Source organism: Athene noctua, chromosome 6 (assembly GCF_965140245.1).
Source record: "Athene noctua chromosome 6, bAthNoc1.hap1.1, whole genome shotgun sequence".
Taxonomy (NCBI): domain Eukaryota; kingdom Metazoa; phylum Chordata; class Aves; order Strigiformes; family Strigidae; genus Athene; species Athene noctua.
In genome coordinates this window covers 34,479,444-34,497,375 of record NC_134042.1, presented here as the reverse complement: position 1 = coordinate 34,497,375, position 17,932 = coordinate 34,479,444, and the positions used below count along the sequence as shown (strand labels likewise).

Genomic DNA, 17,932 nt, shown 5'->3' with positions numbered 1-17,932 from the left:
CTGATCACTTGCAATAGCTGATTTGAATTGAAAGATAAGAAATTGGTAAAATAAGGATTTGGGCTGAGGAAAAGCTTTTTAACATTGACTTTTTAATTCTGTTTTACACTTTGTGGAGTTAAAATAAGGAATTTTTTGCTATCTTTTGTAGCATTATATTTCCCTTGAAATCATCTTTTTGTGATGTATGTTATAGAAACCCTGAGGAAGAAAATAGTTTTAATAATTGGCACCTTGATTAGCAGCTTCACACAAACTCTACTTGGAAAAAACCCCTCAAACCACCTGTCAGTATGCCAGACTAAAACCAGAGTAATAGCTAAACTTGCATAATAAACACTTCTGTAACCAGTGAAACACTTGCTCTTATGCATTGATCCTTTGACACAAATTGGGTGTTAAGCTTTGACTAGCCTGTTCTCTCTAAGGGCCTCCATACCAGTAAGCTGACTTCAGCAAAGCTGTCATGAAAACATTGTTTCAAACTCTTTTTTGGTTTTTTTGGGATGTGGGTTTTGTTTGGTTGGTTTTGGGTTTGTTTTTTTTTTTTTTAGAATCAAGGAAAAGTAGAACAAATGATGAGGTTTGGCTCCTCCCCTGCCATTTCAGCGGTGAATAGTATTTGCCTGAGAAGCCAGAAATTCAGTCTAGAATAAACCCCAGTAACCTTGTAAGCTTGCTTGCATTTTTTTCTCATGTGAGTTTCTAGTATTCCTTCGGAATATGTTACCTGTAAAATGCAAGTACTTTTTGAAATATTTCGCTGATTGCTTGTTATAGAATGTTTAATATCTTAGATTAAAATGTTACTTTATTTAAGACAAGTTTTATTCTATATAACTTTTACATTTTTAGCAGTTTAAACCCCCATCACGTCTGTTTCTCATAGTTCTGTATGGAGTACTAGTGCAGAAAACCTCTTGATCAGGTTTATTTTCAGGTTACCAGAAGTATCAGAGTACCATATGAGTGTGTTCCTGTGTACTGAAAGTTCCTGTTTCTTCATACTAAGCTCATGAAATTGCACTGGAAAGTCCATTGTTTCTCTTAATGCTCTGCGCTTGGGGGGGATTGGAGTGGGAGAGATGGCATAAGACAAAATGGTTGAAATACATCCTGTTTACTTTTCCTGCATTTTAATTTTCCATCATTTTCAGAAATGAGGTATCTATATATCTTCTGGCTAGCTGGCTACTCACCTTACAAACAGACCTCCTATTTCTAGAAAAGTGCATGTATGCTTCAGTCTCTGCCAACAGCTTACTAATTAGGCCATTTCCAGAAACCAACACTTAATTTTGGTTTGAATAAATAAGTGGCAATTGACAAAATATGCAGGATTAGATTTATTTTCTATGTCACTTTTATGCTATTCATTCCAGATCCATTATTATATATGATTATGGGTAATCTACTATGGAATCTTCTCAGAGCAGTCTTAGGGATATGGAAGTTTCATTAATGTTAAAGCAGATTTCCTAATTGTTCTGATGTATTTCAAAATATACTAATTCCCTTTGCATAGATGTCTCACTTCATAAATAGTAGCTGTTGAGATAATAAGCCTGTTGTACTGTTATATAAATATTTTAATACGATTGCTGGTAGCTTTTACTGAAATGATGTGATCAGTGCTAACAAAATGTGTTAAAATTGTTGTGGATATGAATAATCTTCATAAGCAAATTAACTCTTTTCAGAAGTTGAAATTTTCATTTTCATAGCCTTTTGTGTAAAATAACTAGTAGTTATACCAAAGATTCTGAATTATCATTCCTTTCCTGTCTCATTTTTAATTATCTTTCCAGTGAAACACCAATCAGTTTAATGTTCTCTGGATCTTCTGAAACATCTCATAAGCAAAAAAATTCTTTATCACATATTTCTCCTGCTTTTGTTAGAGTATTAAATCATCTTTTCACTCCGGCAATACTCCATCGTATTTATTAAACACTGTTATGTTCTGCTACTGTTTCACTTTTTAAAATCTGAAGTATACTTTGTTTGAAATTGGTCTGTAAGTGCTATAACAGCAACTTGATAAAAAAGCAGATTGCAATATCTGAATTTTGTGCTATTATGCTTTCAATAGCATTGAGAATGAAAAGTAAATTAGTTGAAACACTGAGAAAGAAATTTGATACCTGTCATAAAGGACCTGTTCTTTCTTTCTGTTGATGGGCTGTATCCTTATGTTGGGAAAAGTAAATAGCAATTTGCAAGATTTTTCTTCAGTGCAGTCTTGGTCTTTTTGCTACATTTTTTAGTGGAAATCAGTCATGGCAGTTATTTTCTGAGGTCTAAGTTTGTGGAACTGGTGTGTCATGTGTGATGTAGTGGACAGAGATAGATGGTATTTCTTGAAAATGTTTCAGTTAGTATTTTTCTTTCACCCAAATGTTGGAAATGCATTTATTTTCTCAAAATGTAGGGGATAATCTATGCACAGTGCAGATCTTTGCTCTACTCTCTCCTGTTCAGCTAAAGAGCAAGTGGGTGCTGCGCTAGTGGGCCACGCTGCTGAGGCCGCCCTTTCCACGGGGCAAGATGTGAAAGAGTCAGCTAAAGGAGACTGCAGAGAAAGCGTGTGAGGTGTGTGGAGCGCGGAGGAAAAAAGAGAATGCCTTTAAATGGATTAAAAACCCCAGGGTGAGTGCGGATGAGTGGTTTCAAGGTGAGGGAAGAGGCGACCATTAACGGGCAGGAACTGGTTTTGTGTTAACGTTTGGTGCAAGTGGAGAAGTACAGCATGTTCACCATTAGCCTGCGGAAGGATGAGATTAGATTAATTCTCCCTCTTTTTTTTTTTTTTTTTTCCCTCCTCCGCATGTGTAATTGTTTTAAAGGACCCGTGTCTGGCGGTGGCTGTACCGGCCCTGCTTCCCGCGCGGCTCTCCTTGGGCTCGCTCCCTCCGGGTGGCGGTGGGGGCCCCGCCCGCGCCCGCCTCCTCCCGGGCCCCGCCCGCGCCCGCCTCCTCCCGGGCCCCGCCGCTGCCCGGCAGGTGGCGCCCCTCCCGCCGCTCGCCCGCCAGCGCGGCGCGGGCCGCAGCCCTCAAGTTCCGCCGCTCTGGTGGCCGCCGCCCCGGCGCCCGGTGCCGCCGCCGTCCTTTCCCCGCCTCCCCCTTCCCGCCGCCCCGGGCCCCTCTTCCCCCGCCGGGACCCATCGGCCCGGCCCGGCTATGGCCACCAAGAAGGCGGGCTCGCGGCTGGAGACGGAGATCGAGCGGTGCCGCTCGGAGTGCCAGTGGGAGCGGATCCCCGAGCTCGTCAAGCAGCTCTCGGCCAAGCTCATCGCTAACGGTGCGGCGCAGGGCGGGAGGCGGCAGGCCGCGGCGGAGGGGCCCGCGGGGCGGGGGGGCTGGCGGGGCTCCTGGACGCAGGGCCCGGCAGGTGCAGCCGGGCTGGCCGGCGTGAGGGGTGCCCGGGGAGGCGGCGGGGCGTGGGGGCCGCTGGAGGGGCGGGGAGCGGGTCGGGGCGGCGCGGCCCAGTGGCGCGGGAGCCCCGAGGAGGGCGGCGGGGAGGCGGGTGCCGCCGAGGGCCTGACCCTGGCGTGCGGGCGCCTCGGAAATCGGCCCTGGGCCGTGAGCTGGGGCGCTGCCCCCCGCGCTGGAGCACCCACCCCAGTGAGGTCCGAGGGAGGCCGCGTCTCGGCCCTGTGGGTTTGCGTCCTGAGCGGCCTGACGGCTTGTCGTGAGTGTTGCAGTTTGCTGGCGGTGTGCATAAAGCCCAGACCCCGAAATGTCCTTCTGCCTGCACAGCGGGCGCATCTCTACGCAGCACCTTGTATGAAGGCTGCTGTTCTTTTCTTAAAAACATACCCCAGCAATATAGTGCGGCTTCACTTATTTTCTTATAAAAGCTATAAATGCTTTGCTTGGTCTATTATTTCTTACATCACAAACTTTTAAACGCTTTAACTGAAGCAGGTGAAAAGCAGTGCTTTGTTCTGAGGTATGGAAGTGCCTACCGAACAAGGGAGATGCAGGGAAGTTCTTCTCTTTGGCATGGATGCCTTCATTCTCTGTGTGAGCTAAGACATGAGGACAGCATCTACCTCTTTGAGCTCATTGATCTGTTTGAGGTGGACCTGGAGGTATTTTTAGAGAGAAATCAAGTCTGCAGAGACAGAACTTGGGCTGAATTCAAAGGTGGTAAGTTAACATAGAGGATGAGGTGTATGCATGGTGTCACTGGGAGTGTCTTGCAAAGGCAGTGATAGCTCTGCACGTTTAGGCAGGGAAGAAAACTGCACGATTCAGGTCTATAGAAATACAAATAAAAGAGGAGAAGCCTGACTCAGAGAAGAGAGAGAAAAGAAAGATGGATGGATAGTAGATAAGCTTACATGCGTTGGCCTTAAAACCAACTGAGTGATCATCCTGAAACACACTGGTTTCTAAAATAAAAATAAACACAGGTGTAAAGGTGGAAGGTATTATGTTTAAGGACATGCTTTGCTGAGTTATAGACTATGAACTACTTAAAGATCAGTTCAAGCAAAGGCAAATGTTTTTTGTCTGTCTGACTGAGAAGCATGATCTTCATAGTTTTAATATGTACTAAAGTGTTTCAGACAGGCAGGGAGAGCTAGGCAGAAAATGTTATTGACAGTTTGACTTACATTTCTCTGACCTGGGTGCTTTTTACTGAGCAAGCATATCAGATAAGATTATGCAGTCTGCATAATTTTACGCTTCGGTGATTTTCTTATTATGGTATTTTTTAGATTCTGTACCAGTCAAAATACAAATTTTGGGAGCATTTCCTGATCTTTAAAACATGGGAAAGTATCATATGTAGATTTTTGTCTCTTATTGACAGCACAGGAATGGTTAAATCAATGCCTGTGGCTTCCAAGTTCTAGCTAACAGAACATCAACAGTCAGTAAGCTAAGTGATCATAAGGGACTCTTCTTTTGTGGTGGAGTAACACAGGAAGAGAGTAATTCACTTAATGAAATACATGCCTCTGCTGTTGAGAATGTCTAAAACTGTAAGTTTCTGTTCCAGATCCTGGTGTACCCAACAGGTTGCAGGCCAAAGTTACCAGCTAGTGAGACTGTGAAGAGGCAAGGCCTCTGTTCCAGCCATGAAAAGAGATATGAACTGACAGGTGCTCCAACACATATCCCTGTTGTTAATTAATCTAAGCAATTATTGAAGAAAAACTACTTGGAACTTTCCTGTTTCCTTCTGTAGTAATGTTCAGTTTTACAAATGAGCTAGGGAATGGATAACGGAAGATCTGGCTGAATGTGGAACCATGTCATAGGAATGATTTAAAAGTGTGAGAGAAAGAAAAAGGGGAGAGGATCTTCATTCTGTCCATATATTGGTGTCTAGGGAGTTGGCTCTGACTCGTGAATGCTTAAGCGTTTTAACTGAGGATATCAACATTGCTAGGAATAGGGTTTATTGCTCTTTGAACGCAGGTAGGAAGCAATCCTTTGGGGAAGGCCTCCTGTAATCTCTTAAATCTTTCACTTAAATCTGTTACTTTACCAGGACTTAATTATACCTCCTGCTTGGAAGTGGGGATTAGAGAACTTGACAGAAATTTTAATGGGATGAATTATTATTTGGACTGTCTTGCATTGATGTAGTATTTCCTATTATCAAGTTCCTATCTCTTGAAGCTTGCAACCCAAATTAGATGAAGGAAGAAATAGCAGTGGCAGCTCCTGGGAGGAAGGTCTGTGTGGATGCATAAGGCAATAGTATATACTTCTGGAGAAGCTCAGCACTTGAGAGGTGCAGTATTTTGAGGGGACTTGATTGTTGTATCGTTTCTTCTGTTTTATTCTGCTGATGGAGCCTATCTACTCCCTCACAGAATTAGGGTCTGTATAAAACCTGGCAGTGGATCAAGTATAAATGACAGTTTACGCAGGATTTGGGGTGCACAGAAATGGCACTTACTAGAATCAATTTCTGTAGCTGGATTGTTTTTGAATGGCTTTGTGAGCTTACTGAGCTTTAAGATAAAGAGGGAAGAGAAATGTTAATGGATTGGTCACTGCTTTTGCTATTCTATTAGTAATAGTCACAGTTTGGATTATGGAAAATATGTGCTCTGTGTCAAGCCTGCGACTTGTGTTGTTTTTCACAAAGGGTAGATGAATGAAAGATGGGCCTTTCCTGACTTGGAATTGTTAGGTACTTATCCAGTTTGTATTACCTTTCTCTCCTTCAGAACCAGGGCTTAGCAGAGTAATGAGATTCAGGTCATGTAACACAAATCTCTGTTTGAGCTCTTGCTTCATCAGCACTCCAGTAAAAATTTGGGTCAGAATTTATGTGCAGGTGTGGTGGGTTAGCCTTGGCTAACAGCAAATGCCCACCTGTCTGCTTAGTCTCAGCCCTTCCTTAGTGGGGCAGAGACAGAAAATAGAGTAAGACTCGTAGCTTCAGATAAAGACAGGGAGATCACGTACTAATTACTGTTGTGAGCAAAACAGGCTCAACTTGGGGAAAATTAATTTAATTTGTTACCAGTTAAAATAGTTTCAGATAGTAAGAAACAGAAAGACAGGCATGAAAGCAACACTTTTCCTCCTGCCTTTCCCAGGCTCAGTTTCACTCCTGTGCCCATCCCCATGCGGTGGGGTAAAGGGCTTACAGTCTGTGTGAGGTGGTTTCTTTCTGCTGCTCTCTCCTTCTCATTTTTTCCTCTGCTTTGGTGTCGGCTTCCCACTGGCTGCAGTCCTTCAAGAAAAAAATCTGTGCTGGCACAGTTTTTCGGGGCATATCCACCTGCTCCAGCTTGGGTCCTTCCCAGGCTGCCGTGGTGTATATCTGCTCTGGCACCTGGAGCACCTCCTCCCGCTCCTTCTCTGACCTTGGTGTTCCTTCTGCTGTTTCTCACTCCTTTTGTTGCCTCCTCCTCTCTGTGGCATTTTCTGCCCTTTCTTAAATACACTTTCCCAAAGGTGCTGCCAGCTCCGCTGAGGGGCTTAGCTGGGTCCTGCTGTGGGTCCATTGGAGCCAGCTGGGCCTGGGACAGGGCAGCCCCTGGCCTCTTTCCACAGGGGCCACCCCTGCAGCCCCCTTCTGCTGCTAGCACCTTGCCTTTTACAGCTAGTACAGCAGGATTTACAAAACCTGTAGCATTGTGCTACTCTGAGGTTCACGAAGATGTGATCTTTGGTTAGTCTGTAGGCTGTTCTGTTGCAGAAAAGGTGCTGTCCTTAGGTGTTCACATCTTGAGTATCACTTCTCAAATGGAACTGAGACTGACCCCAAGTTGTTAGAAATAAAATCTTAAAGCAGTTTTCACTAATGAAGCTTTGTGAGTGCTCCCAATTGCTTTAACTAACTTTAAAAGGTTCCTTCTAAGAAAATGAAGAAATTTTGATTCCCTTTGTTGAATTTAGTCTAACACTGCAAATGAACATCATGGTGGTGAAGCACAGTCATGAGAGTTAGTAAAAGCTCCAAGTACAAAACTGCTTGTTCACAGATTACTGGAAGAGGTAAAATAGTAAATATTGAATATCTGAAATGAATGAAAATGTATTTTAAAGTGCGCCCAGAATTGGGAAGCGTTGGTTATAGGGTTCTTTAATATTTTAAGCCAGTCTGAATGGGCTACTTTATTAAATAAAGGCCTTAATCTTCAGGAGAGCCGTGTACAACTTTGTCTTGGAAAACTTGGTTTGTCATCAAAAAAACGCCATAGTTGTGTGAATGAAATGCAACGTACCATAAGAGAAAGATTTTTCTCTAGGAAAGGTTTGGTGTAGCAGTCCCCGAAATAGTTGGTGATGATCACATATATTTTAAATCCCCATCACTTTTTTCATTAAAAGCTTTTATTTTTTTAAGAGATCTGTAAAGTTGCTCTTCTCAAATATTGAAAAATAAGACTTGTGAAACACCAGTGATGATTGTTTTTCAGTGAATTTATCAAAATGTTGATCTTACAGATGACTCATGTATTTTATTGAAGTGTTCAGGTTTATGAGGATTGTGTTTTGAAATCTCTCTGCAACAGTTTTAATGAGTGTGTCATGTCATTCATAGCTTTGGGCGTTGGGATTCTCAGGGTGCCTGGAAATTTGTGGTGTTTGATAATTTTGGAAGCTAGCAATCACATTTCAAAGCTGATAGCAAGTTCATCATGAAATATTGATGAATCTAGCATTTCAAAGGAAGCAGCTACAATGGACTTCAGTATGAAGGTTGTGTGTGCTCAGAGCATTCTCAGGACATCAGTGCTCTAATATTTTCTTTCCTTCCTTTGGAAACACAGTGAGGAAACCTGAGGTTAGTTCAGTGGCAAGCTGAATGGATAAAATAAAGGATCTGTGATTTTCCACTGGTATTTCCGACCATTCATTGTTGCTGCCATTGGAACATGACCTTGTTCAAGTTCAGTGAGATGTATGGCTCTGTCAGGAAAAGCACTGAGGAGGTGAATTTTTATAGTTTAAGTGAGGTAGACTGATGTAGTCCTGTAGAAACCTTAGCCAGTGTGAAATATTGTATTACTGTGGGGAGAGAATGCATGCCCTGGAAGTTCGTGGATCTATATGCTACCAAAAGCGTTGTGACATTGCCATGAAAATAGAACATTACCTACAGATATCAAGTTTGTTGATGGAAATACACCAGCCTTTTACATACTGCTTTCTTACCAGTTGAATTTTTTAATACCATTACTATACCATTTCTCTTTGTTGGTTTGTGTGTCATCTTTTCTCTGACTGCTTTTCTTCTCAACACCTTGTTTCTATAGTTTCTTATTATACCTTTCCTCACATTTAGCCTTGCAGCATAAGGGAGCAGAGAGGACTTAGGAGCAAGGTAGCAAAACCAAAAGTTCAGGAAGTGGGTTGTGTTTGTCACTTTCTGTGCTGCTTCTTTATCTGGATATAAGTAGGATGTAAAAATAAAGTCATAGGTTTTCATTTGTTTTACTCCCTTGTGAAATACAAGACCTCAGATGTATAGTTAAAGCTTATCCTCGGAGTAAACCAGGCATTTCTAAACCTCTTAGGACTCATGCCCTACTTAGAAGGTGTTTATCAAATCTGTTTGGTTTTTATACATATACCTTGTAATGCAGTTTATATATGCAAAGCTTTCTGAAGAGATCTACATCTCTACCAGAAGAGTTTGCAGACCATGGTGTGACATGTATTTTTGTATTTCCACAAAGGTGGAAATGCAGCTTTCTTCATTTGTGATCTTTTTTGTTTTCCTTCCATTGCGTTCACTATCATATTTACAGAAAAAGCATACTAAGGAGACATACTTTTCTGAATGAAGACCAAAGATGGTGACAGTAATAAGATGAGTTGTCTTGGTTTTGACTGACAGCTTTGTTTCTTCAGATATCCAGGGGTGTTACAACAGTGTAAGTGATGATGTAGATCTGCTGCTTGTATTCCATCTGACTTGCCATCTGGAAGAGAAGATGCTAGCGTAGTCAGTATGATTTCACAAGTAACCAAGCTGGTCTGACACCTTGCTGCTGTTGCATGGAGTAGCTCTTTTATCCTACCTTTACTGAAGCTGCCCCTTCTCTATGCAGCTTCTCCTGGTTACATATTCCCGGCCTCTCCCTTGTGTTGATGAATGCCAGAGATGGGACTTACTGTGCTGGGCCAACAGAAAACTCATTGCTGCTTTTTCTGGGATTAGTTTCTGCTGGCTTACTGAGCTGATTTGCCTCCTGCAGGGGTCTGAAGAGCGCAACAGCTGGTGGAAAATGAAGTGGCAGCAGCCAGTGAAGGGCAAAGGCGAGAGCAACTTTCTTCTCCCATTGTGAGGAAGCATGTAATTGGTCTGAGTGGAATGAACTTCTGGGTATTTGGAACTTCTGGCTGCTTATGTTTATAAGGATACTTCCATATATTATGAATATCATTATTTTAGAAATTAGACATCTCACATATTAATGTTGGGTTGGTAGCACTCTGTTGCTTTGTTTAAAAGTTTTAAGAAGTGGTAGCCTGACTTATCAGTGTATAAATACTGGTATATGTCTGTATCATAGCTGTTCTAGGTTCCTTTGACCTAACTTCAAGGGTTAAAATTTAGTATTAACTCTTCTATAGGGAAATAAGGTCATTAGTTTAAACTCAGGATGATTGCTACCATTTTTGTTTGAGTTTGATTTGCACAGTAGTATAGAAGGGGGCAGAAGGTCCTTAACCATGCCAAAGGTGGGCCATTTGCCCTTCCTGAAAATCTGTCTTGTAAATAATCAGATTTTAGAATGAGATGGTTACATTCTCTGAAATTTTCTCAGCCCTGAAGATGATTTAATTAGTGATCTTATAAGGAAGGACTGAAGACAATAACTTTGTAAAAAGCAAAGTGGCAGGATGTTGAGATGAATTGGAGGGAGTGAGGATGTCTGGCTAATAGTGCTATGGTTGTTGATAGCCAGACCTTTAATCATTGGAGAGCATTTGATCTCTGCTCCAGGCTCTGGAGGAAGAGTGCTGAATCTGGGCATTTCTCTGGTGTCAGCAAATGTGTGGCAGAAGGTGTAGGGGCGGTTACTAGTAAACTGCTCTGATTAGAGATGTTATCAGTTGCTCTGTTGCTTTAGATGTTATATGAGTTTTTCAAGTTCTCATCCCACTGGTGATCTGTGTGTGATTGATATGATTCCACTCAAAATGTGTATGCATAAACAGAAATCATTCATCTTCATATTAATCATATTATCTTCAAGAGAATGGAATGCACAAAAGGTGGTATTTTTTTTTAAATGTAGTTGTAAAGTAATTTTAAATCTACTTTTTTACAGATTTTGCTACAGCTTTATGGTGTGTATGCTGTTTTTCTTTTTTTTTTTTTTTCCAACAGGATCTTGGTTCATTCATTTCACAGGATAGACCAGACTCTAGAGATAGAGCCATACATCTTAAGGCTAGAATCAAATATTTTGTCAAATGACTCATTCTGTCTTTATAATTGTCTTGATCACTGCTAGTGGAATTATCACATGAAAAATCTGTAAAATCTGTAATATTGTAGTAGGAAGCAAGCTGTGTGCCTTAAGCACTCTGTTACTAAGTTTGTCACCCATATTAGTATTCTGTAGAGATGGCATATCACAGTGATTAATCAACAACTTGAGTTTTGGTACAGCTGGTCTACAGCTGATGTTTCTGATGTGTAAGATGTAAAGGGTGATAAAGCAAAGGAAGGACTTTTAAACATATGCTTGTATTGTCTGGAAAAGAAGAGGATCAGGATCTAACTCTAGCAGATACTTAGGAGTTCTTTCTCTGATAGTGAAAGTAGATCCTGAATGTTTAAGCTCTTCTGAAAGAGAGGAGGAAATAAAAGAGGAGTTAAATGTTACAGTATTTCTCTTCCACTGTTAAGTTCTCCATTTAAGTGCTTAATCTGAAATTATGTATTGTTGTTCTGTTTTGGTTAGTTCCTGGACTATATGAATTAGAGTTTCCCCTTTATTAGCACAGAGGAGTAGTCTTCTCAGCCTTGAGTGTGTTAGATGCTGGAGCCATGGTGCAGACAGCTCCTTGGGGAACTGACACCTATTATGAAGATATGCAGAGTCCAGAGGTGCAGGGTGTTGCTAGGGTTCACAGAAGACTTATCCTTCCTCTTCCCAAAAGGAGGTGTAAACTGTGCTCCTTTCACAAAAAGTGGGTGGAAAGTTTGTTTTGGCTCTAGACAAATCCTGAATGCAGCTCACCTCGCGCAGTAACTTGTTTTATCTCCATAAAACTTTTGCAAAGGCAACTAAGATATGAAAACACCAACAACTTCCAGGCCCTCCCCTGTTTTTTTCTGCAGTTAATTATGTGAAGAAGTTGTTGCTTATCTTATTTAAAATTCAGGTTTGCCTGTGCTCAGCTACCAGCCACGCTTCTGTTTTTCTTTTTACCATTTAATTATAGTCTCTTTACCTTAATGGGGAGAAAGCACTGTGCATTAATCAAGGCTTTAATGGGATTGCTTTAGAGCCGGGTTTAAGGAGAGGCAAAAGTACAGGTTGTACTGCTTTTAGAACAGCTGATAGAACTTTGAAAAAAAACCCAACAAACCAACAAAGTTGCTAGAAGATGCTTTCTGCCTTAAAATCGGTGGTTATGTACCTGAGATAGTGATCTCTGAGAGTGACAGGAGTAGGTTACTGCCTTTCAAGAACTTACTTAAGGTTTCCCAGGTGGAGCTAGTGGTGGAGGAAGAGGATGAGAAGAGGCTGGTTTTTTTGAGTGACTGGCATTTGGAAATGGTAGAGAGCTGCAGGATCTCTTCTGAGGAACAGAGGTTCATCTGTGTGCTTTACTCTGAGCTTTGGGTCATCCCATAGATGAAAAAATGTTCCTTTTCTGACCTGACAATTAATCAGTGATTAATACAGACAGAAGAGAGTGAAGTGCAAACCAAAATCTCTAGATGGTGAGGTTTAGGAGTAAGGAAGTGTTCCTGATGTATAAGAAGTTGGGCAGAGTCAAGATCTTGTCAATCTCTTAATTTGCTTTTTTTGTCAACCATTTTCTTTACCTTCTTGGAAGAACACGAGTTGGATTCTGAAGCATGGACAAGAGCCACTGTCCCCATGACTTGGTTTGGTTTTGCCTTCCATCTAAATAGTCTCTAGTCTTTTTTGTTGTTGTTAGTAGCAACAAGAAAACTGGTTTGTCCTTTGAGACACAAATCATGACAAGAAGCAAGATTGAAAAGAATTCCTAGCTATCACAGCATGTGCTTTTCCTGTTCTCCCAAGTTGTTCTTTGATCTTCTTTGTAACCTAAACAAAACATAAATGGAAAGAAGCTAAATTTTGATCATTCACCCTCAGTATGGTTATTAGAACTGTTCCCAGTTAAACACCCAGAGATGATGGTAAACCTGTTTCCCACACTTCATGCTTCCCCATCTTGGTTATGACCCATCTCCTTATTTCTTGGTTTTATGTTGCATTTGGCTGAATGGGTCAAGTTTAATTCAAACATAAACTTTATCAGTAATCTAGATGATACATTGTAATTGTCCTGGCTTGATTATTTACTCTTCTGATGGTATTAACATTTCACAAAATTTGGGACTGTGAATATTAAAATTAAAAAAGCCATAAAAATAATATAATTTGAAACAGTTGCTGCACTTTTCTGTTCTTCTTAATATGTACCCTCATAAAATAAATTTCTGTCATAGTGGTACTTTGGAAGTAAAATTGCATATGCATAAATAGTCTGGGAAGCCTATAATATTTTTTCTTCAAAGTGAGTTTTGGCTGTCAAGCAGGAAAATTGCCTAGATACAGCATAGCAGCACACTAAAAGGGTGCCATGCCCTCTGAGTGAATGAACGTGTATGATTAAAAGTGTTAATAAGTAGAATTAAGTTTTTTTGAGCAGCTGACTGTATTTTCTGCTTCTGGTCTTACATGTGTATTGTCTGCATCAGTTTGCAGCTTTTCCGCCAGGAGTGCCTGTTGGACTGCATGTGTTCTCTAGTTACTCTTCTACTGTCCCCAGAGACCTGAATGGACAAGATCCTGATCTAGTGGATCTTGCTTGGAGCAGGGGTGTTGGACGTGAAGGTCTCCAGATGTCCCTTCCAACCTCAGCTATCCTGCGATGCTGTGAATTCTTGCTACTTAGTAGTGATTGATGGAATCATAAGTGACATCTGTATGTTCATATATTGTTTTTCTTTAATGTAAACCTTGTATAAATCTAAGATTAGTTTTAGCATTCAATTTAGGTAACTTCTGTCAGAGTTACTTGAATGAGCACTTGGAGACTTCTGCTAATATTCCTCTTCAGGTACAGCCAGTGTTCTTAATGACTGTTAAATGCATCATGAACAAAGCAGATGTCTTTGTTTTAAGTGTATGGTCAACTTGTTCCCAGTTAGAAAACACGTGTTTCATGCTGTTTCTGCCAGATGAATATAAAATCAGCTCTGAATACAGGATTTCCAGATCCTCCTCTGTAAGAAACCTCCATTTTTAAAATGGCCTTCTTAATAAATGTTCTGCGCAATGCTATACGATTTTTCTCCTCTTCAGCTGTTTTTTTAGAAACTTTACTCTGAAATTGTTGTCTGGGTACTGTATGGAGCCATTGACCCCTTTGGGATCCTTCTTGCTGCATCAAAGTCCTAGATAAAAATTCCTCAGTTCATTTTTTAGATTTAGGCATAATGATAATCCAACATGTTTTAGGAAGTCTGAGGAAAAATCCTCTCAAAATTGCAACATGAAGCCCTTCAGGTACTCTGAGCCTTCAGTTTTACCTTTAGAGAGAATAAGAGTTTTAGGGACTGAGTAGGAGGAGTTTCTCTTTTCACTCTCAAGTTAGTTTTCCTTTGGGAAGATTTGAAGCACCAGAACAGAGATTACAAGGCAAGTTTTGACTTGCGGGAATCCTGCACATCAATTTATGGTCCCACTGGGATACTGGAAATCTCATACTTGTCCTCTTTGCCCTTGACCCTTCCCTGCTTTTTAATTTATTTTTTAAAAATTTTTAGTTCTGAGTTAAGACTTGAGATTTTATTTCTTTCTCTTTCTGGAATCCAGTACAGGGCAGGTGAAGCAGCAGTGTCTTCTGTTCTTCCAACTCCATGTTTCATCCAGTTGATCTCACCTCATGCAGTATCTTCATTTAGAACTAATGGTAACTGTGATCTTTTGACTTAAATGCATTTGGACAACTGTGCTTTTTAAGAGTCCGAAATACTGAAGATTTTGGTAGAGAGTAGATACAGTGATACAACGTGCTTCTAGATTTGTTGTGAGCTTGTTTACAAGGAAAGATTAAAGTTTGTTTGGCCAGTCACCTCAGATTCTGTAGCTAGTTTGCTCTGTATTTTCTGTTCCTAAATACTTTCTATTCAAATTCAGATCCTCATGACTTGAGTCTGAGGTTGAGCCTCTTTGCTTAAATCTTTGTGGTGGGAGATTTTATCCTAATTCTGCACATTTTTCTTGCAGCTGTACAATTCAGAAGAGAGTGAAACAAAACACTAAAAATACTTCTTTTAATCTATGCCATTTGGCATATAAGGAAGAAAACAGTTTTTCCCCATACTCTTTCTCACTTTGGATGTTGAGCTGTCGAGGCTCCATAGCATGTCACTGTGTTTGTTAGTACAGGATCATCGGTGTTCTTGCTAGTGTACCACAGCCGTGTGACATGGATGTTTCATTGTAGAGGAACATCTTGTGCATGCAGCCTGGATACCAGGAGCAGGTTGTTGATAGTTGTTGCCACAGGGGTGATAGCAACTGTTACCTGTGAGAGGCATGTTTGCATTGTACCTTTCAAGTATTTTCTTGTGATGTTAAAAATAAACTGAAATAAATAATTATCAGGCCCTTTTAAAAAATACTTCATTTTCTGCATTAATAGTAGGAACACTTGAGAAACCACATAGATAGTAGTTGTGGCCTAAATAACCTTAGGTGTTTTGCTTTGGTTTTTATCCAAGACTATTGAACCACCACAGGAAAAGTAATACTTAAACAAAGCAGCTATTTGCTACCCCCTAGAACAACAGGTAGTAGGCTCATTAGTTATACTGAGAAGACTTAATCATTCACTATGGATGTATATTGGTGTACTCTGGAATTGAACAAACCTTTAAAGTCATCTTTTGGAGAGGGATTCTGGAGAGGCAAGTTACAGAGCTCCTAATCTGTATTGAGTTAGGGTTTTGGTTTTTTTTTTGAGCTGTGTGTAGTGATGCCATTCTTACCTTTCTCTTTTCTCTCCTCCCTAAACTTACATATAGAAAAGAATTTAGAGCTAGATATTCCTCTCACTTAGCCTGCTAACAACCCCTGGGTTCTTCAACAGATGCCTGGAGGTTGTGGTAGCATTCATCAGAAAACTGATTATTTGGTATTTTAGCATGTGATTCAGTGGATGATTCAAGATGGATCATGGTTTTAAGCTAATAGTAACAAGTATTTATCATTCTTGACCCAGGATAAATAAAGATTAATCCTCTGTTTTAATTCTGTGTTTTTCTGTGAGTAACTGCTTCAGATAGTGTGGTAACAATTTTTCTTCAAAAAGCAGATGTTAAAAATGAAGTAGCAAAGCAGCTGTCATTATGATATTTTTAGTCACTATTTTACAAAGACACGTCATCGTGTGTGATTTTTCTCCCACCCTATATTTATGCCAGCCTTTATTCTCATTTTGAAGATGGTTAGGGTTGATCCATCTCTGGGGCCTCCAACATAAGAAGGACGTGGACCTGTTGGAGCAGATCCAGAGGAGGCCACGAAGATGATCAGGGGACTGGAGCACCTCCTTTATGAGGACAGGCTGAGAGAGTTGGGGTTGTGCAGCCTGGAGAAGGGAAGGCTCCAGGCAGACCTTATAGCAGCCTTCCAGTACTTAAAGGGGGCTACAGGAAAGATGGGGAGGGAATTTTTACAAGGCCGTGTAGTGACAGGACAAGAGGCAATGGCTTTAAACTGGAAAAGGGTAGATTCAGATTAAATACAAGGAAGAAATTCTTTCCTGTGAGGGTGGTGAGACACTGGCACAGGTTGCCCAGAGAAGCTGTGGCTGCCCCCTCCCTGGCAGTGTTCCAGGCCAGGTTGGACGGGGCTTTGAGCAACCCGGTCTAGTGGAAGGTGTCCCTGCCCATGGCAGGGGGTTAGAACTGGATGGTCTTTAAGGTCACTTCCAACTCAAACCATTCTGTGATCCATATTGCAAAGAGGGATAGCCACATGTGCACAAGGTTCTTTGCAAGATATTTGTAAGAGTGTGTCTCTAAGCTGAAAGAAAACAGCTTGCATGTGTAGAAGTGCCTGGGTTTTTTGCTTTGCTTTCAGAGCTAACAGAAATAGGTATTTCACCTAAAGCATCCTTCAGTTTGTCTTGCAGTCCAAAGGTGCTCAGACTTTTCTTTGGTTATAGGCAGAGGACGTAGGCAGAGGGTTATTTTAGTGATACTGTGGTGTTGCAGAAACAGATGAGCAAGCTAGGCTGTCCTTCTCCAGTTAGGAAGTGGTTCTGCATTGCAATATATATGTGATATAAGTCATCAAATATCCCCTGACTCTACTAAGTAATCGTTGTTGATGAACTCTTCAGCAGGGGAATGAATGAATAAGAGGGAGTCTTTCCTTTGATCAAAAATTTTTATGTTGATTCATAACTATCTCAGTTCTCTAAAAGTGGGAAACAGGTTTTCATGGTATTGAAACAGTTTACTAAGTTGTTTTGTTTTTTTTTCTTCTGGAACATCTGTTTAGACTGGCTGAAAGAATGCTAGACTTCAAGGTATCTACAAGCTTTGCACAGTTTAGTTCTGTCTTTAAAAAGGGTCTCACAGAAGAATGTAATCTAGATCACTAATACTGTGCTGAAAAAAAAAGAAAAGCAATTTCTTCTCAAATGTTACCTACGTTATCCCAGAATGTCTTAAGGGATAGCTGAAACTGATTAAAAACTCTGCTAGACTTATTGTTTCATAAATGGTTTATTTCAGAAATGTCCACACAATTGGAATTTTGTTATAAGCACCATTGAGGCTCAGTCTTACTGGCACAGAATGGTTGACATGCCTCAGGTCAATGCTTTGTTAATAAAGTACTTTTTCAGTCATAATTTGATTTTAAAATTTGTTGTCAGTGTCCGGCCCTGTCTGACTGACTTAGCAGATGAGTGACTTGATAAATAAGAAAATTCTGCTTTGCTGTAATTTTTACGGTTTGCATTCTGTGACCTGTTGTCTTCCAAGTGTTAGTCACCAGCAGCTGAGCAAGTGCAGCATGTCTGGGATGGTCTGATAGTAACTGTTTCTCTTATGGTGCTGTGTCTCATGTTGTATAGCCATGGTACAGGGGAAAAGTGTTGAGTTGTGCTGTATATAGGTGACCTAGAAGAACTGCTTTTGTGTTAGTCGGATCTGTGTGTAAATTATGTCTGTTTTCTCCTCTCTCACCTTTCCTCTGAAGGAAATAGGT

General features: G+C 40.8%; 1 protein-coding gene across 7 annotated transcripts in view; it reads left to right on the top strand.

The window, feature by feature from the left end:
* Window positions 1–3,019: 3,019 nt before the first annotated feature.
* The window catches only part of TTC7B (tetratricopeptide repeat domain 7B), a 145,598-nt gene continuing 130,685 nt past the window's right edge, over window positions 3,020–17,932 (top strand). For all 7 annotated transcript variants that reach the window (XM_074908539.1, XM_074908538.1, XM_074908535.1 and 4 more), the window contains exon 1: window positions 3,020–3,300. In XM_074908539.1, the coding sequence (XP_074764640.1) occupies window positions 3,180–3,300 (121 nt within the window). In that variant the 5' untranslated portion in view covers window positions 3,020–3,179. The remainder of the gene's footprint in view (window positions 3,301–17,932) is intronic.